Source organism: Globicephala melas, chromosome 10 (genome assembly GCF_963455315.2).
Source record: "Globicephala melas chromosome 10, mGloMel1.2, whole genome shotgun sequence".
Classification (NCBI taxonomy): domain Eukaryota; kingdom Metazoa; phylum Chordata; class Mammalia; order Artiodactyla; family Delphinidae; genus Globicephala; species Globicephala melas.
Genome location: NC_083323.1, coordinates 83,688,406 through 83,709,993, shown reverse-complemented (window position 1 = coordinate 83,709,993; position 21,588 = coordinate 83,688,406). Strand labels below are relative to the sequence as shown.

The 21,588-nt window shown below is 37.2% G+C and overlaps 1 protein-coding gene across 7 annotated transcripts in view; it reads right to left on the bottom strand.

The window, feature by feature from the left end:
- The window catches only part of SOX5 (SRY-box transcription factor 5), a 991,328-nt gene that overhangs the window by 187,984 nt on the left and 781,756 nt on the right, over positions 1-21,588 (bottom strand). For all 7 annotated transcript variants that reach the window (XM_060306246.2, XM_060306247.2, XM_060306245.2 and 4 more), the window contains 2 exons: positions 17,224-17,396; positions 11,961-12,029 (listed from right to left, as the gene is read on the bottom strand). In XM_060306246.2, coding sequence (XP_060162229.1) covers positions 11,961-12,029; positions 17,224-17,396 — 242 coding nt within the window. The remainder of the gene's footprint in view (positions 1-11,960; positions 12,030-17,223; positions 17,397-21,588) is intronic.

Here is a 21,588-nt window from a genome sequence, read left to right as displayed (position 1 = left end):
ATCTTTTTTGGCATTCATAAGTGAAGATTTGGTTATATGTAATATTTGCTTATGTGAAACATATCTTTCCTCCATTTATAAATATTTATTTCCTCCATTTATAAAGGGCACCCTCTTACCTGGCTTACTGTAGAAGGCAAAACTAAATTACTTAAAAAGAAATCCTGCCACATTTGCTAGTTTAACAGGTTTAGCTCAGTTTGATAAGATCAATTACTTTTATTTTCTAGGGATTATCTGAATTAAATCACTCATTGCTACTCTAATAAGGAGAGAGAGGAAGAAGGCACCTTTTAGTCTACATAGTAGTCAACTGTCAGGATCTCAGAATATCTCTCTCTCTCTCTCTCTCTCTCTCTCTCACACACACACACACACACACACACACACACATCCTCATTTCTACTCCCTACAAGATTGAGAAAATGCCATAACCTATCTGAATTCTTGTGATAATCATGAGAGATGACTTCTACAAAGTACCAACCACTTAATAAGCAATGGGCTGCTTCTTCTTACTAGTATAGTACAAGGTACAAAATGATTTTACAAATCACATACAGCACTAGGGAATGTTGGTTGTCTATTTTCGATGGCTCCCATAGCATCTATTTTAATCTCTTGAGAAAATTACTGTCTTACTTATTTTTACATCCACTACACAGTAGATAATGCGCCCTCACTTCATTCATACAGTCATACATTGAGTAAATATTTCTGAGTTCTCATCATATGTCAAGAAGATTTACAGGTTCTTTGGATACAGCAGTGATCAAGACAGATAAAATCCTTGACCCCCATAGACTTGTTGCTAGGTGTGCATTTGTGGTCGCAAGGGTACAGCAAGAACTAAATAAATACAAGGGGTGAGAGTGCTGTAAGACAAGTCTGCAGGAAAAGAGCTCAGAGGCAGCTGGAGGAGGCAGGAGCGCCTCCGGCTCTCAGAGACGGCCTCCCTGAGGAGGACGGCACTGGAAGAGATGTCTGGCTGAAGTGAGGCTCTGAGGTATGGGAGGAGGTGAAGAAAGCATTCCAGGCCACAAGAATGACAAGTACAAATGCTCTGATGCTAGAACATTGTCGGCATATTCTTGGCAACCAGAAAAGATGGGTTTCTAGCGTGGAAGGAATGAGGGAGAAAGTTAGAGGTTGATGTAATCAAGTATAGCCCAACAGACTAAGGTAAGAAGAGTGAATTCATTTTAAATGACATGATTTTGAGTATGGTTACAGCACAATTAAATTTAAAAGATTACTCTAGCAGCTACGTGAAAAACCTAGTTAGCAGGTCAACAGAGGAAGTAGGATGACCCATTTGGTTAGGGAGCCTATAACATCAGGCTAGGTGAGAAGTGATGGTGACATAGACTAGAGTGATCATGGGAGAAGTTGCTCAACTGATAGACTTTGAGGATAAAAGCCAATTCCGATGGATTAGTTGTGATACATAAGGGAGTGAGAGGATACAAAGACAGCTCCTAGGTCTTTGGCAACAGTAACTAGGCAAGTGGTATCATATTCACAGATGGATAAATCAGGAAAGAATGAGTTTGGGGGAGATGATCACAGGTTCTGTTTGGAAAATGTGAAATTTGAGATGCATATTAGTTATGCATTTAAACAGGCTGAGTAGACAGCTGGGTATTAGATTCTGAGGTCCAGGTGAGAGACAGAGGCTCTCAAGATAAATTCTGGAGTATTATGCATAGGATGGTACACAAAGACTTTAGATGGGATCATTTAGGAAATAAGTGGAGATAAAGAAGTCAGAGGATGGAAAATAAACGCAAGTTAGCTTTTTAAGGACAGGAAAGAACTTACCAAATGAGACTGAGAATGGGGAAGAAAAGCAGACTGTGGTCTTTTGGAGGCCAACCAAAGAGTGTTACAAGAAAGTGGGAGTGGTCAACTTTATTGAATGCTGCTGTGAGCTCCAGTATAATAAAGACTGAGAATTAAGCACTTCTAGAATATTCACTGAAAAAGAAACATCTTCAGTTTTCCTTTTGTTTCTGCTTCAAGGGAAAACTGGGGACCATTCTGGTATCATAAAGGTATCCTGTGTTCTATTTACCTCTCCTTTCTCATGTTTTTTAACTGTTAATCTTTCTTTTCTGAAGAAAAGAGCCAAATAAACACGCACACACAGAGTAAAAAGTCAATCAGTTTCTCGTTGCCTGTAAATTACATAAAAATTTACCAACTCTTGAGTAGAAATTAGTACTCTGGCTAGAGAGCTCTTCGAAGGAAACTTGCCCTGTGCTAGGCACGTCTGGAATGTATGTCTTGACTCATGATATAATTACTCTTCGTAGAATTAATTCATTTTATGTTAACACTGTTAATTTCACTGGCATCTAATTTTCTACCTATTTGTCAACTCTCTTCAAAGATAGGAGATAGAAATTCTTTCTAAAGACTCTGTGAGCACTTCCTGCTACCACATTTATTTACCACACTAACTGTATAAATTAAGGTGAAACAAAAGAAGTTCATTTAGGCCAACATATTGACTTTTGACCTATATTCTCCAAACCTGTTATTGATAACTTGCTTTGTTTTGTTTCCCACTATTTGATAATTACATTCCCAGGTTTCATCTAAGCACTGATGGATTCTGCTTTGTTAACTGGTAAGATACGAACTGTAGAGCCTCAGTGAAGAACAACGTTCAGCTTTTTCCACAGGTAATGATGTTTAGTAAAGGTGGCAAAGCCATGGGAAATGCTGCTCTCGGTCTGCTTTCCGGGCCAGTCTCAGTGATTCCATAATGACCACACTGGATTAAATGAAACCAGGGTTCACTTCAAAACTCATACTGCAAAGATTGGAGAAAGAAAAAACACAGAAACGGCACAGAAACTGGATGACAGAAAAAGGAAAACAACATGAAAGACTGAGATTCCACATAAAAAAATGAGGAAAAGGAAATGACCTCCTTCCTTGAAATGCATTGTTTATGTCTTTACTGAGGAGCCCAAGTCAGGATGAATGAATTACAGAACCAGGATTACAGCTTCCAAAAACTGTTGTGAACGTCACTTCAACAGAATCATCAACTATAGCTGTTATTTCAACTAGGGTCTCAATAATGATACTAAAAAGTTTAAAATATCAAGGTCATTGTCTAAAATTATATATAAACTCATACTGTTTGACAAATTTAACAAAAAGGGGAAAACGATGGTGAAATTCTCCATATCTATGTCCCTTGTCCCCACTATTTTCCCACCAGAGAAACTAAAAAATATATTCTATGTTATACAGATCTTAGAACTGCATATTTTGGTTTTGGAGCTTCGAGCTTCACCTTCACCTTTCATCATCTTTATGAGGACTCCTTTGTTCCCAGATACTGTTTACTGTTCTGAATATTTTCTCCTATTTAAAAAGAAAGAATTTTTTTAAATGATGTTCTGATTTACATTTCCAAGATAGACTGACCATGTGCATATATCTCAGTTCTTTCTGGAGACATCATTAAAACAATAAAAACAAATAATTTATAAGCCTATGTCACATAAGATAATTAAGAATAAAAGGCATGCACAGGCAAGAAATATGACCAAAGTTCTGGAAGATGAAAAGCAATTGTAGGGTGTTAGCTGATGAAAGTGGGTGAAACAGACTAGAGTATACACGCAGGGGGTTAAGTGAAAACAGGGCTTAATTTTTACTCAGAATCACCAGAAAGTCTTAGGACTTGGAATACTAGATATGAGAGAGAACAGGAGTTTAAGACCTGGGTTGAAAACAGTAGTATTATTTGAAAGTGGCTCTCGTCTTCTCCCCCAGCTACATCACACCCACTTCAACAGAAACTGAATAGTCTAAGAAAATTTACGATAGCTAGCGCATGATCATTGGAATCCCAGAACAAAGACCTTTCTGTACCCATATACAGGATTCATGTTATGTATGGCCAGCTTCCTGTTCTCGCTAAAGCAGTGCCCACCTGTTGATAAGTGTCATTCATAGTCAGAGCTCCCAGTCTACTTGTTCTTATCTCATTCTTAAATCTGGATGGGTAACCAATCATTTTCTAATTCCAGTAGAACTTCAAGCTGAAAGAGTAACATCAAGATAAACAAGGAGGTGAAAATGAGAGAAAAGATAATTTAAGGAAGTGAGAATTTAATTTTTTTGGTAACACCCTCAAACATGTATACCCTGAGATATTCAAGGAGAAATGATCCATTAAACAATAGGATAACCTGAAAAAAGAATTAGAGAAAAGAAGTTGCTCATGGAAATTAAAAAGGTAATTTCTCAAAGATCCAATTAAAAAATTTAGGAGATAAAAGTTTAGGCAATCCCCTAAAAATAAGAACCAAGAAACAGAAACAAAAAAAATGAACATTAGGAAACATAGTTACTAACCCAGAAAATACAATGTCTGCCTAATAGGAGATCCAGAAAGAACTGAAAAATAAAGGATAAAATGGTCAAGAAAAAAAAGACAAGATAATTTTCCAGAGCAAAAGAACATAACTTTAGAACAAAAGATTCATGGTGCTTACAAAATAATAAATGAAAAATATCAGAATATATGCTGATACTTTTCATTTATTGTGAAATGCCGCAGTAAACAGAAGATACTAAAAGCCTTCAGAAAGCAAAAATATTGGTCACACCAACAAAAACATCAGATCAACATCATATTTCTCACAGATGCGAGAAGATGATGAATCGATGGATTTGAAATAGAAGGGAAATGACTTCCAACTTACAATTTTATTTGCAGCCAAATTATCAATCAAGTAGAGGGGTAAAAAGGAGCCCCTCCTTTTTTTTTCTAGGAAGTTTCTTGATGTGATTCTGGAGCAAAACAAGGAGATAAAGCAAGGAGGATAATATAGGACCTAGTGATTCTCTCGACCCTGGAGAACCATAAAGGGACATCCTAGAATGTCGGCAGGACTAACTAAACCAAATGAAAGCAGAAGAACAGAGGACTAGGGAGAAGGTGTCAAGGAAGGTCGGATTGTGGAGATCTGGTTTATTCTTGAGAATTTACGGAGATAATAAGGCAACTAATATGAGGAAGAAAGACTAATGAAAAGTCAGTTGGAAAGTTCAAACCTACACAGAAATGAAATACGGAGCACCTTATTTAGACTATGCAGGAAAAATATATAGACATATTGTAACCTAAAAATCATCTACTGATTTTCAGTTTTTAGGATTAACCAACAGGTAAAGCACAACAGCTATGTGTGTATGTGTATATTTACACATACATATATACACACATGTATTATATATATTTAGAGTAAACACACAGATAACAGAAATTGGCAGCTGTGTGTGACAGAAGAGAGATGTCATCCTCATCCGACAAGGCAAGTGTTAAGAGACACTATTTATAGTTGATTGAGAAAAGAGGTGTAAGTTAACTATTTAAAGTTTAAGAATATCTATTGGAAGGACTTAAATGACTTATGTCATTATATTACAGGTGAGGGAGGGGTATAGGGGAGGGTGCTGGACTGGCAATACCAGAACTAATTTCCAGTTTCCAAGTTAATGATATTTAAAGTTGATAAGTCAGAAACGGCACTATAATAATATTTGATATACAGAAGTATAATAAATACTAGAAGGCTATTAAAGAAAAACAGATTTTAAGGAAATCTTTTCTGAGTGAAAAGATTGGGCACAGTACAGAGGACTGGGCTCGGATGGTTGCTTTCATTATTCTCTTGTACTCTTTTAGCCATTAGGTATGTGTTATATCAATACAAATTTAAAAATATATATGCATATCAATCTATCTGTATCTCTATCTACAAAAGCAGGTTTGTCCAGACAGAGATATCATATGAATGACTGAAATTCTATCATTAGGTAATCACCAGGAGACGTACGTAAAGAAAAAACAATGCTTAAAGGATTTTAAAGTGGCTCCCTCTGAGTAAAAGGACAGACCTGCAGTTATCATCACTGCTCTTTTAGGAGAGGACACCCATCTTCTCAATAGGAAGTTCTCCTTCCAGAAAGTACAAGGAAGAGAGGAAAGTCATTTCGAAAGCTGGTACTTTGTATCTCCATATTTTCTCCTCTAATAATCTATCTGAATGTCAAGAACTATATCCTCCCAGTGGTGGTATATTGTATTTCATACAGAAAAACATTAGTCGGAGCTCAAGGAGTTAATGCATTTCCTTCTTAGGTTGAAATGCTACCTTAATTATATGGTGTTTATTCTTGGCATTTCCAGTTTCCTAAAGAGACAAGGTTACTTTGCAATCTCTTTGTGCTCATGTATATGTGCGGGGTCTTGTTGAGGGGGGTAAAATGCTTCCGACTTACCACACTCAGAGAAAGAAATCATAAATCAGCAGGTCAGTCAGGTACTATTATTTCACCTTTAACATTATTATGTTTCCAATGCAATATTTCAATGGATTTCCTTCTGCATAATAATTTATCAAGAATTACCAAAACTCTTAATGAGCTCAGAGAACTTTGGCTCCAATAAAATGAAACCTTTATCACAAATTGTTTGAGCCCATGACTGCAACGTAATCATTCAACTGTATATAAGTCAAGATGTATTTTTACTTCGTAGGAATAAGTTCCCAGGGAAAGAAAACTCATTTTAAAACTTTGGCCATGAAGCCTTAAATGGCAGAATATTGGTGAAATAAAAATGACCAAGACTTGGGGAACTTGGAATCCAGCCATGGTTCCACAAGCAACAACTTATGTGACCTTGGGAAAATCTTCTAACCTTATTTGGTTTCACTTTACAAATGTCAAAATGAGAGATAGGTCAAAATAAAGGCTTTCTAAAAATCTGCCGTAGTTCTAAAATCATATAAATTTGGAAGAGTGAACTTACACTTTTCAGTGGCTACTGCCATGTAGGTTATATTTTTTTTTTCCTAGAAATTCTCCTCTATGGAAATATTCATTAAATTGTCCATCATCAGAAAAACAGAAAAAAGTTTTTCAAATGACTTAGGCAAAAACTTTTACCACTGTGTGCTCATTACATGCCAGGGATGATGCCATTTAATCCTCAGACTAACCAGGTGTGACTTAGGTACTATAATTCCCATTTAATAGATGGGAATAATGAAACTCAGAAGGACTGAGAAATTTTCTCAAGATCACATAGCAGATGAGGTACAAAGATGCAGAAACTGAACATGAGTATGTCTAAATCCATAGAACCTGCTCTCTATCTTTTTGTTTAACCATTGAATACACTTAAGTTTCATACAGTTAAATATAATCCTGTAACACCTAAAGAATCAAGCTCTCTCCTACATACTATGGAATATACACTGCACAACGAAGAATACAAAGGAACAGAGATTTGTCCTTTGCTCAATCCTTAGCTCCAGACAGAATCAGTGACCCAAAGCTACTATTAGTCCTGCATGTGCTTACCTTATGAATCAGAAACAATGACAGGGGGTTATTAAATACCAATTCTTTGCCCCCAAGAGAACACAATGAACAATAGTTGGAAAAGTTTATCAGAAGAGGGAATGCAACAAATATGTAGCATCTCTTATGACAGTTTAAACACTGAGCTTCCAGTATGGGAATCATGAAATTATGCATTTGAAAAGAAGTACAATATCTTTAAATTCGCCCTTAAAAATATTTAAGTCAATTTCATATTAGAGCATGTTGTTGGATTGACCCTCTAAGATGCTAATAAGAACTTTAAATTCCATTAAGTATTATTGAAAAAGGGTAAGAAATTTAAAACTAGGACATGCTTCCCCTGGCCCCCCCAAACACACACCCAAAGCTACAGAAACCGTGTCCTATACAAAGCTTCAAGACAAAAAGAGAACTTGAGTCTTCAGGAACATTCAGTTTGTTGCCATGATGGACGCTGAATAGAGGTCACTCATTCATTTACTTTAAAAGGTTTTGGTAACAGTGAATCAGGTCAAGATGAACCACTCGTCTAGGATTGTTACTGGAAACATAAACCATCTAACAGTATTAGAAACAGGCTGACTTATTATAAAAAAGTCAGGAAATAAAACTGCTGAAGATGGGCACTATAGCACAAGCGACAGAGTAAAAGAAAAAAAAAAGATTACCCTCAAAAAATCTAGAAGGGTATTTTTCTCTGAAATATTTACAAATTTCATCTTACGTATTAATGTGCATTAAAAGTTAGCTAGATACAGTAAGTAAAAGTGCAAAGATGTTCTTTTTTTTAAGGACAATAAACAAAAACATTAAAGAAAAATATTGCTGAATAGTAGAAAAGGAAGACTAAACCTTCTTAGTGTTCCTAAAATTAAGGGTCTCATAAAGAAAGAGACAAATTCTTGAGGGAAGATGGGATGTTTCTGATATTATGCATGATTTTATTTGTAGAATGAACTGATTTATGATCTTGTAAAGAATGACAGAAAATTCTCTTAATTCTACTTTCAATCCTCATGAATTATGTGAATAAACTTGGAAGAAGGCTATAACTCTATAAAGTCTTTATAAAGAAATAATGTAGATTGAGTTTTCAACCCAATTAGAATCATGCAATTTTAGAGCCAAGGTTGCTTTTTAAAGAGATAAGAACAGTTCATAAAGAATTGACCCTAAGTGATTAAATAAACTGGCTAATTTGCCAATTCCTATGGCTTTTTTCTCTTTCAACAAATAACTGCAGAGTAAAACTTACCACCGTTCTTTTCATCTGGAGTTGAAAGAAAATAGAATTAACAGGTCAAGAGAAATTTTAAATAACCTGGGTCATTAGAATATGTGAATGTCTGTTCATACACACACGTACAAACTTGTTCATATGTTTTTAAACTTGAATGAAATATACTTCGAATGGAATAAAGATGACTAAATTAACCTCTCCTTTAAAGAGAGGAAAGAATGAGGAAAATGTTAGGGGACATCACCCTCCTGTCATTTAACACAGCTATCAAGTGTGAAAATTCATTTTGCTCTCTTACCTATCAATCTAATCCACCTCACAGATCTGCTTAGACCATCTAACGTACTGCATAACTTTCCCAATATCTGAACCAAGTTAACGTCTTGTGTATTTATAGCTGAAAGAAAAATTTTAAATGTAGCCCTAACTGTGGACTAGTAACACTGCAGTCCACTATTATATCAAGAGAGGAACTAGAATGCATTGTTTTCTAAGGTCCAAAGGAACAATGGCACAAAACATCTAAAAAATGCAATCAGGATGAATAACGTAAGTGGTATGTTTTTTTCTACAAGGTCTTAAGGCTCCATATTTAAGAAAGAAAAAAAAGTAGATCAAATTCAAAATACACTATATATTTTCAGATATCAAAGAAAATTTAATCTATGGTAAATTCTTATGTGAGCATTGATTACATATTGACAAAAATTCATTTCATAATAATATTTGTTATACATTTAATTTGCCTTCTACTATAGCAGATTTGATTTTTAATCTTCTCCCTCCTTGTCCTATGCTGACAAAGAAAAGGAGGAAGTAGAAAGAAGAAAAGGGAGAGAAAAAATTCTATAAAGGAAATATGGTTAAAGATTTATGTGGGGACCAAAAAGGATCTCTTCCATGTTTTTAATCTTCTGTTTCTACATATGTCCCTACATCAGTGCTTCCCATATCTCTCAATAGACTAATTTAAATATATTGTGATTTTCATAACTATTAAGTGTTTGTTAGACAGCTCCAAATTAACACTTTATAAAATATACTTTAGAACTATGATTTCAGTTAATGAATATACTAGAAGCTGTGAAAATTAATTCCTTTCAGACTGTCACTCTTGCTCGGTATTTATTTTTTGCCTGAAACATTCCCAGGCTTTTTTTTAAAAATAATAGCGTGATGGGTTTTGACTCTGTCGTTATCATTTATCTGTACTAACACTAGAAAAGAGGACAAATACACAGATATAGTATCTCAGCATCTTTTAATGTTTCCCCCAAATTACTGTCAGTGTGACATTATTTCCTTTAGGGACTACTGGATTTTTTTTGGTCTACCCTGTGAACTAGTGGAGGTCAGCAGCATAACATTTTGATCAAATAGAAATTCTAAGCTTTTAAAATTCTCATACTCAGCAAAATTTCAACTAACAGTCAGAAAACTTTGCTTCTGATCCTGGTTTTACCTGTAACTAGTCATGTGATCTTGGGCAAGTTATTAAACTTGGCTCCAGCTCGCTGGAATACAGTTTCTATAGTCATGTCATTTCTAGAATAGTTTAAGGTACTTCATTTAAAAAATGCTCTGCCTTATAAAGTACAATGCTCCATGCTCTGGAGCAAGAAATCCTCCAATTTCAACATTTTGTTATTATGACAGAGCTTTAAATCCACATTATGAATGCAGTGGTCATAACTGTGGAATAATTGCAAAACAAGTAAGTACTGAAGGCGTTGCACAATTTATATGGTCAGAAAACACAGCTGATTGAGCCTTCTACATATTTATAATACGGGTTTACATACATTTTTGCAATTCTATTTAACAAAAGATTATCTCAGTCTCATAAAAATTATAAACACTTAAAACCATTGGTACCCTCATCAAATCACAGTGAAACGAAGTGACTTGCAAAGGACCACACCACTCACTATGGAATTGTATCTGATTTATAAAGAGAAATTGCCATAATAATTCTATTATCTTTGGTTTTCAATAATCAAAAACATTTTATGTGTAGATAACCTCGTACCATCAACTAAAATTACATTCAAAGGCAGCAGGCTTAGGCTAAACATGAAACCCGAAAAACAGTTTTAAACCATTGAATGAATAACCACACTCCAGATATGGACAGACAGATAATATCACATTAGAAATATGCTGTTCGTAATTAAGGAAGGCACGGAGTCTTGGTTGGAACATTTCACTGATGTTTTTCTGTCTCACTGAAACTGTGCTCATTAAAATCTCAGGTAGAATAAGAATGAGTAAACCTTGACTGGGCTATATAACCCACAGTAAAGAAATTAAGTGTAGCTAACCCAGTTAGATAAAATGGGATAAACTTTTTTGGCAAATAAGTCTAAACATGATAAACACGTGGATGAAATAATTTTGACATGTTTGCTTCTGTCATTTATATTTACACTTAATAAAATATATTGGATTCTCAAGATACAGCTTCAAGAGAATGATGAATTTCTCCCCAGATAAGCTGACTGCAAAACTAACAGTTGATTTCCGACGGATGATGTCCCGTAAGGTTGGAGTCATTGCTCCATGAACTAGTGTCCTCTTCTTGCTAGTCATAGCAAGTATGTATTGAGTACTTACGATGTGCCTTGACACTATGCTAAAGCTCTACATCCATGATTTTATTAAATCCTCCTAAATACTCTACGAAATGAGTGCTTTCAGAAAGGGAATTTTCAGAAAAGGAAACAAATTTTGGCAAAACGCATGCCACAAGCAAGTGGTAGAGACAGGCTATCCCTGGCAGCTTTGCTTCTCATCATTGCAAATTTCCACAGAAGAAAAATATGGAGGTTATAGAGCCCTCAGTCTTCGTTTCTCCACGCAGTATGAAGGGTGAAATTCGACTTGAACACTAAATCGTTACCTTCCCTCACTTCCACCTTGATCACACGTGGCTCTCGAGCCTACTGTAAAAAGTTCTCCCTGCCACCGACGTCTAACTGAAAACCTTTCTGCTTTGGTTCCCCTGCACCTCCCCCATTAAGAACATTTCCAGGCACATATTAAACATTAAAGAATAGAGAAAATGAAACATTTCTCTACAATAATTTCCTTTCCGTGTAGGATAAAAATTACCATCAGCTTGCCTCCCCTAAAACATCGCGACACAGTCGGGCCTGTGACAGAGCCACCGTGTGCAAGATTCTCATGGCACGTGGGTGACACGTCATGATTAGGCTGAAAGTAACTTTTATTTTGGAGCTCATTTCAGTCAGGTCACCTGAAAATGAGAAACAAAATCTATTTCTTAATTGGAAGTCCGTATGAAATTATGATTTCTGACCTGGATCTGTTGCTGAAGCAAATTGATTTTGTGTTGTTGCTGCAGAAGCTGCTGCTGTTGTCTTGCAATCTGCGGAGAAATGGCACATGAAAAATTTAAGAGTATATTACAGTCCCAGGGGGAAATTACCAATGTTCTGTGTCTCAAAGTTTGATGTGACACTGATTAAGCTTATGAAGACAGATGTGCCTGCGCCCCTACAGGACCAGCAATTCATCCTTAAGTAGGATCAGACAAGATATTTAGACTTAGGAACAGTTATGCTTCTTTTGGAAAACGAAGCTTAAGACACAACAACAGTGGTCCAATCCAGTGTGAAATGCTGGAGTTTCCAAAATCCCTCTTCCTGGCAGTATGTTAAGGAGGTACTACCTCTGACGTGTTCAGCCCTTGGAAAAGAAAGAGAATATTTCACAAACAGGAGGGTGTGTGCCAAAGAGTTCAGAGCAGGACAAGGTACTGTAAGATGCTCTATTCCTTAGTGAGGTTCTGGTATGCTTTTGTGTCTTGGTAAACACTGTCATTTCTGCCTCTCACAAACTGACTGCCGAGTCCTCAACACATTCAATTCTGGTCTCTACTAACAGGATTCTTAATAAAGTCACCAGTCACTTCCAATTTTTTAAATTCTGAAGTGTTTTCTCGTCCTCACTGCTTGACTTTTCATCAGAATTCAATACTCAAGCGCTTTCCCTTGATCCTGAACTTTCTCCCTTGGCTTCTATGACATCACATTTTCCCTGTTTTGCTCCTACCTCTGAGTCTGATGCTTCTCAGTTACTGTCAATGGCTCTCTCCCGTCACACAATGTTGTAGGCTCACTTTAGACTCTATTCCTTTCCCTCTATACCTACATCCACACGTACGCCAAGTGATCACAGATTTGTTTCTCTAGCCTGGATCTTTGCTTTAAGCTTTAGACCCATTTATCCAACAACATTCTCAAAGGCACTACAAATTCCACAGATTCAAAACTAAACTCAGGAATTACCCCTCAGTGTGTTCATCCTAAGTGTTAAGCCAGACGAGCACAACTGCCCCCTGTTTTTCACTCTCATAACATCCTCTACCTACTTGATACTATACCACATGCTATGATGTTATATTTATTTTTGTTTTTGCTTTAATTAACAGGTTTCTGTCTCCTAGGTAGAAATTCATAAATACGGTGAAGTTAGGGGTCACGTAGATTTTGCTCTCACCATTTGCGCAAAGCCTGAAGCAAAAAGAGTACAGAGTGAACACTTGATGAAGAGTGCATGAGTGAAGAGACAAGAAGGAAATTCTAAACACTTCATGAGATAGGGCAGGAAACCTTCTCACAAGAATGTAACTTCTCATGAAACTTATAGCTGCCTTACAAATACGCTCTAATTCTTATTCTCAATGCTATGGTCACTATCGTTTTCATTAGGAAAGTATATCCCTTAACCTCTGTATCAGAAAGCAAAAAATTCAGGAAAAAATTTATGCAGAGTCCATTACTATGAATGAAAGTAAAGAACCTATATGATGAGGTTGGATCTACATGGCTGCACAATGAACTTTTTATTTCCCCTATGTACGCTGGTACAATTATAATTATTTTAATGCTTTTGTTTTATCTTAGGAATACAGTCTAAAGAAATTCCTTTTTCTCTCTTTGAAGAAAAGTCGGAAAGGAAAAGGTAGAAAACGAAATACCACTCTCTTCCTTAAGTCCAGTTCTTTCCTCCCACATATCAATATTTCAGCTGATATTTAAATCCTTTTATAAGTGCCTTAAGATTTTATTAAGAAACTAACCACCTCATAGCCCTCCACACTTCCTCCTGTTCTAAGTCACTGCTGCCTCTTGCCTGGATTGCTGTGATAGCGTCCTATCTTCTCTTTCTGCCTCTGCCCTCGTTCCCTGCAGCCTACTATAAACCAGCACCAAGAGAGATCCTTTTAAAATATAAGTTGTGTTGTGTTATTCCTCTTTTCAAAACCCTCTGTCTCGCTCAGAGTAAAAGCCAGTTTCCATATGATGCCTGCAAGGCCCTGTATGAGCTGGCCTCCTGCTATCTCTCTGACGTCATCTCTCTCTTCCCTTTGCCACTCCACTTTCCTGTCTGTTGAACACACCAAGGGTACTCCTATTTCCTGAGGGCACTCCTGCCTCTGGGCCTTTGCACTTCCTTTCCCCTCCATCTGGAACACTCTTTTCCTAGATAACTGCATTGGTCACTCCCTCACCTCCTACAAGTCTCTGCTCAGCTGTTACCCTATCAATGAGGCCTTCCCTGAGCAGTCTTCTTCTTCTTTTTTTTTTTTTTGGCTGCGTTTGGTCTTCATTGCTGCACTTGGGCTTTCTCTAGTTGTGGCGAGCAGGGGCTACCCTTTGTTGCAGTGCGTGGGCTTCTCATTGCGGTGGCTTCTCTTGTTGCAGAGCATGGGCTCTAGGCATGCGGGCTTCAGTAGTTGTGGCACACGGGCTTAGTTGTTCCGCAGCATGTGGGATCTTCCTGGACCAGGGCTCGAACCCGTGTCCCCTGCATTGGCAAGCGGATTCTTAACTACTGCGCCACCAGGGAAGCCCTGAGCAGTCATTTTAAAAGAGCCTATCTCTCTACCTGGCACCCTCATCCCTATTTTTCTGCTTCATTTTCAACATATATTTTACTTATTTATTGTCTATCTCTTCCCAACTAGAATTCAATACACGAGGTATTTTGGTCTGTTTTATTCCTTGCTGTAACCTATTAACTAAAACAGAAGCTGGCATCAAATTGGTGCTCAACAGAAAGTTGTTGAAAAGATGAACGTGGAATGGAGCACAGAGTAGGGACACAGTGTACTGACTAGGGAGTGTTGGGAGTAGGGTCAGTAAAGGAGTTCTCAAGGTGAGAGAAACCTAACCTGAATCTTAAGGAATAAATACTAAGTGTCCTTCAGAAATATCCCTGTGTCCCGATGAAAAGATCAGTGACTACCAGAGTGGTGATGCTGTGAGCCAGCACTGCACGGCGGAGAGGATCTGGGAGAGCAGAACGGGCTCCAGGAACCTGACCGGTAGCTCTCAGGAGGGATCTTCTCTCAGGCTGTATAGGCAGCATTGCCTGGCAACGCTCCAATACAGTGGAGAATTTCTGGAAGAACCTAAGGATTTCTGAAGTTCTAAGGAGAATGTCAGAGTAAGTAAAAAATTCTAGAATCTGTTGATGATATTTGAGGATGGGCCAGAGTGTGAAAGAGAAAGTAAGGAGCCTTGCTCTCCATTAGTAATTGCTCAGATTTTTTAGGACAAGCATGCCCTCAGGCCCATCGAAGTATGGCTTCTCTACAAAGAAATATCCCCATCAGAGTTCCAGTTTCAGAGGCTCCTAGGATCTTCTGAATTCAGATGTCTGAAGGTATCGAGGGTTATGATCAAGAAAAGAGTGGTGTTCTTCTAGACTGTCATGGGCAATCATTCTGAGCTGTTTCATCACAGGGGTAGAGCAAGAGGAATAAGGGCCATCTCCAATAACAGGCTACATATATACCTAAGGAAGATGGTGACGCATTTCATTAAAAATAAAAATATCATCTTTCAAGCAGAGATGAACCATCAAGTAGAGAAAAGTAAACAGAAGGAAAGGAGGGCTCCTCAAATGTAATCTGAATGTTCCTCCACCTCTTTCAACTCTGCTAGTTTACACTTTGACAGCTGTCTAGAAGGTTTTGCAGTATTTGTGTAGATACAAAAGTACCCTTGACTAAATAACAGCCCTCCTCCACTTAAGACGGTGAGTGCACTAAACGCAGAACATGGGACGGTAAACTAAGTTAGTCCTAGAAAAGATGTACCATCTTTATATGTAAGCTCACCCTATGACACCTTCTGTCTTTCCTTCCCATGACTACCAAGCCTCTTTTAAGTAATACTTCTTATGTATTACCTCCATTTCCCCACTATGCATCATTCTTCTACATGTCAATTCTTATTATCTGACTTCTGCTACTAAAGCTCCAGAGAAGCCCCATGCTTAAAGGCTGACAATGAGAATCTAAATGACTTCTAGTAGCTTCTTGCTTCTGGATATGTTCGTTTTCCTCTCCCTACCGGCTATATGCCAGCATCTCCCAAAGATCTCTCTTCCCTTAATTCCTTTCCATTTTCTCATGATATCACCACTACTCTCATTTAAGGCCTGTAAACCTGTCATTCCTCTGCATGAAACACCTTGGCCCTAGATATTAATACCGCTGCCTCTCATAGGTCATTTAGATCTGAGCTTAACTGGCAGATCCAACCACCCAAACTAAGATGGCAAAACCCAAACTTGTCATATTAATCAATATTTATTAAATTACTCTCATGACACTTTTTCAAATCACTTATCACTCTCTGAAGTTATTTTGGTAATTTTTCTTTTCCTTTGTTAATTGTCTCTCTTTCCACTAGAAATTAGGGGCTTTGTCTTTCTGGTTAATTGAGGTAACTTCAGTAGTTAGTACAGTGCCTGGCACACAAGAAGCACTTGATTACTATTTTTTGAATAAATGAATGAAACTGACTTTCTCCAGTGGTTTAAACTACCATCTCTATGTAGATAATCTAGGAAATGAGGCTCAGCCCTCTCTTCCAAGCTGTTAATTGATATTTCTATTCTCTCACATACTTTCAGATGGACAACCTGACGACAGCTCTAATTCCGCATAATAAAACCACCTGCTTTTCCAAATCTGCCCTCCTCTTGACCTTCCCTGTTACCCAGGCTCAACGCTTTTCCTCTCTCTTTAGCCCACTTAAAAAATTCAACTGACCATAATTCTTCCACCTATTTATCCCTTCTTTCTCTTTCTCCATGGTCATTACCCTATCTGGTTTAGAGTCTCACACCTTATTTAGATGATCATAATAGCCTCCTAACCAAACCTCTTGCCCCATGATTGGAAATTGACTTCACTTGTTGAATCCTACCTAGCCTTCCAAGTTCACACCAAACACGTTGAATGAAATCTTTCCTAATGTCCCTGACTGGAAATGGTCTCTTGACTCTCCACGGTTCTTTTTGGTACTGTGCTCATGAATTTCACCTCGATTATAATCACTTCCAAGTTATGTACCACTAAAATAGTTAATAAGCTTTTTCAGATGAGTTTTTTGCTCGCTTTGGTGTTTTGCCTTTTTATTTACTTTAGGCAAGGCAGGGGGCAGAAGCTTTTACTGATCTTTGTTTGCCTCCAAGAGTGACCTATATGCTGCAGGCAGAATGATACCTGAGAAATCTGACTGTGTTCTCTAGTTCTCACTCACCTGTTCTTGCTGCTGCTTGGCCAGCTCCATTTGCTGGCGCTGTTTCTCAATCTGAGATGCAGCCAGTTTCTTCTGCTCATCATGGGCAGCCAACAGCTGCTCTCGCAGACTGGTTAGCTGATTGATCATCCCCATGAGCTGTCTCTCCTTCTCAGCGAGGCTTTCGGGAGTCCCTGAAAATAAGATGGCAATAAAACATGTAAGAAAAGAGAAATAAGAAGAGAGTGGTTTTTCGATGACAGTGATTCTGGTGTGTAGAGAATTATTACATGAATAAGGTTTGACACACAAACATATACTTACCTTCTTTTAGATTATAACTCAACAGTAAAAAGTGATGGCTCTTTACTCATTACAAAATAGGATGAACAAATATTTTGATTGTTTTTATTTATGATGAGTAATAATCTGTAGCTGTTTTCCCCCTTTTATAAATAAATAAAAAACTGTTGGCTGAGCATTTATTATTCTTAATGTTCTAAGCTGGGGTTTGATGGAAATAAAAAGAGGCTTAAAACACAGTTCTTGACCCTAAGTAGTTTTTTTTTTTTTTTTTTTTTTTTTTTTGCGGTACACGGGCCTCTCGCTGTTGTGGCCTCTACCGTTGCGGAGCACAGGCTCCGGACGCGCAGGCTCAGCGGCCATGGCTCACGGGCCCAGCCGCTCCGCGGCATGTGGGATCTTCCCGGACCGGGGCACGAACCCGTGTCCCCTGCATCGGCAGGCGGACTCTCAACCACTGCACCACCTGGGAAGCCCCGTAAGTAGTTTTTGTTTTTTTTTTAATCAAAGAGGCAAGACAAAACATGAAAATTTAATAACCACAATTATTAAGAGATCAAGGGTATTATTATCAGTAATATGATTCTTCTTTTCTTAAAAAGAGAATCTTGAAGAATCAGAATTAAGGAATTCTACATTTAAAAAGGAAAACTCTATTAGTTAATCACGTTTTAGACTGTTTTCTCATATGCCACTCAGAAGCTTTCTTCAAAAATAGAATATAGCTAGCAGAAAAAATATTCAAGTTTGAGAATATAAATTTATGCTCTCATGAAATAATGAAATGTAGTTGGAAAACTAACTGATCACATTATGGCCACCCAAGATTACAGTTAAATCCAAGATTATAGTCGTTAGCACCATATGTTGTACCATTATTGACATATTTATTTATTGAATCTCCCAGTAGAGTATAAACTCCATGATAGCAGAATTCTAGCTTTTTTGGTTTAATACTATGTCCCCAGAGTAATGCCTAGCACAGAGTAGGCACCCCATAACCTTTTATTAAATGAATTAAATAAATAAACTTCTTAAGATGAGAGAAGAGTCCTTAATTGAGTGATAATGTATGATTCTATGCAAATAGATAAATAACCCTTATTAGGATTACTTAAGTTAAGGATGCTTTCAAATACATTTGAAATAACAAGAAAAAATCTTTGGAAGCTTATATTTTCCCAATATTGTTCTATTCTACCAAAATGCAATAGATACATGGCTTAAAGTTACAATCAAAATCACAGTAAATCTTTGGGAGTTTTGATATAACTAAAGGAAAAGTAAAAGAAAGGAAGAGTCACTCAGGAAAGGAAAAGTCCTAGAATTTTGATGCTGAAAGTAAACTAGAGATTATGTTTCTTCCCTCAAAAAAATTACTACACATTTAATTCAAAGCAACAGTCAATCTTTGCCAGGATGTTTTTTTTTTCTTTTATTGTTGGTGTTCCTCAGATTATCAGTGTTATAATTTGGACAGGACTCGAATTGCTTTGATTTTTTTTTTTTATGGAAATGTTGTTGCTTTCAACTGGTAATCCACCTGAAGGATCTAAAAGTCATTCCTTACGTTGTCTTTAAAAATTCTGCCTAATGAAAGTACCTCAAGCAGCCGCATAACACAGGGAAATCAGCTCAGTGCTTTGTGACCACCTAGAGGGGTGGGATTGAGAGGGTGGGAGGGAGAGGCAAGAGGGTGGGGATATGGGGATATATGTATGCATATAGCTGATTCACTTTGTTATACAGCAGAAACTAACACAACACTGTAAAGCAATTATACTCCAATAAAGGTGTAAAAAATAATAATAAAAAAAAATTGGAAAAAAAAAAAAAGAAAATGCCTCTACTAGAGTGTAAGCTCCAGAAGGGCAGAAATCTGTCTACTCCATTTGCTACCATTACATCTCCAGAACATAGCACATGGCAAGACAGATAGCAGTATTTGTTGAATGAACTGAAAATATAATGAACAGAAACAAATTTAAGTTATTCTAAATTTACAACTAAAGCTTTTCTCAATGGCAGTCTTATCCAACTAGAGTAAAAGTCAGACCCCCTCATCAGAAGGTATGAATGGCATTATTCTATTTCATCAAAGGAATATTTAAGTTATCTAACTTACAAACATCTGTGCATTGGTCTTTTTCATTGACAACAAATGCAATCAAACTTTGATAAAATTTAGTTATATATCCTTTACTGCAATATAGATACTCTTAGAAGTTGGAATCTATTAAAATTACATAAGGAATGCAATCATGTATTACATGACAGTATAAATTGATATTCTAGTGTACACTGCTAATACGATAAATATTCTTACCTTCTTTCCGATTTCTGTAATTTATTTTGAAAAAATAGTTCAATTCTTTTTGCTTCAATATCTTAAAAGGTGGACTTTGGCTTGGATTTTAAAATATATGTACTATGGAAAGCTATCAGGTTTTTTTTTTTTCTGGCTGCACCGCTTGACTTGCGGGAGTTCCCTGGCAGTGAAAGCACCAAGTCTTAACCACTGGACTGCCAGGAAATTCCCGTGAAAGCTATCAGTTTTAAGGGCGACTATCAAAATGAAATGGAACAACTGAAAAGTAGCTATGGTCTTTACCATTGTTACCCATAGCTGGATATTTTGTTTCTGGGACATTAGGAACAAGACGTGTGCATTACCACTTGTACAGTGAAAGCAAGGGTCGTTCTTACCTTTTTTAAAAAGTATGGTTCTATACAATTTCTTACTACAAATGTCTACCTTTTAATGGAGATTGTAATTTTATAACCTTTTCCCAAGATTATTCCATCCGCTTACTTGGGTATTGTACTTAAAATGTAAAAAACAGCTTTGTTTTGTTTTGTTTTTAATATCACATTCAATTTACTGCACTTAGAGACTGGAATGTAGCCAATAATAGCCATCTCGAAACATGGCATTTCTTGGTCATCCATTCATCAAATACGTACTGGGTTCCAAACTTTGGGCCTACAGTAAGCTAGATAGTCTACAAGGAAAGTTCACCATGGAGGCAGACTAACAATGGGTGCCTCTCAGAGGGACTCTTCATCTAGCTGTGGTGGGTCTGAATATGTTTTCATGTTTTAAAGGATTTTAGAGATCACCCATTCCAACTTTACTAAGACGGACTACCAAGCATCATGTAGAGAGCACAGGCTTTGAAGGCAGACAGAATTAGAGTCACATCTTGACCCTGTCACAACTAAAGCACGTGGTTTGGGATAATTAATCTCTCTTTCTGAGACTCAATTTCTTCCTACATAAAATAGGAATAAAATGACTTTGTTACAATAATTTTGTAAAGGATGTTAGCAAAGTGGCTGTACATAAACAGGCATGTAATCAATGCAACTGTTTTTAAATGAGGGGATGAGGAAATAAACCAAAAGAAGTAACCTCATTTCCACAAGTCTTTGAGAGAATCAGGGCAACAAGACACCAAATCTTTTTAACTACATCATGCTCCCCTAGTAAGAGAAATGTTAATTTAAAAGAGGAAAAGGTTTTAGGTAAATTCTATTATCCAATGATCTGGATAGCATGAGCTTTGGAGTCCACATCTACAGGAAAAAAACAATGGTTTTATAATTATTTTAATTTTAGGATCTTCACAACCCTCGGACAGATGAATACTTGTTAAATGAATGAATGTATTTTTAAATGAGAAAAATGTTGAGGAGAGAATATTTTTATTTTCAAATATAAACCCTAGATTAAATATGCAAGAGTATCTGCTTAAAATATGCATTATTAAGTGCCTGCTGTAAAAGGTATATATAACTTCTCTTTTGTTTGTTTGTTTGTTTTGTTTTTTTTGTGGTACGCGGGCCTCTCACTGTTGTGGCCTCTCCCATTGCGGAGCACAGGCTCAGCGGCCATGGCTCACGGGCCCAGCCGCTCGGCGGCACGTGGGATCCTCCCAGACTGGGGCACGAACCCGTGTCCCCTGCATCGGCAGGCGGACTCTCAACCACTGTGCCACCAGGGAAGCCCTATAACTTCTCAACTGGTGAACTGGATTATCAATATACAAATCAATGAGAGCCAGTGGCTGATTGGTCTCTTCC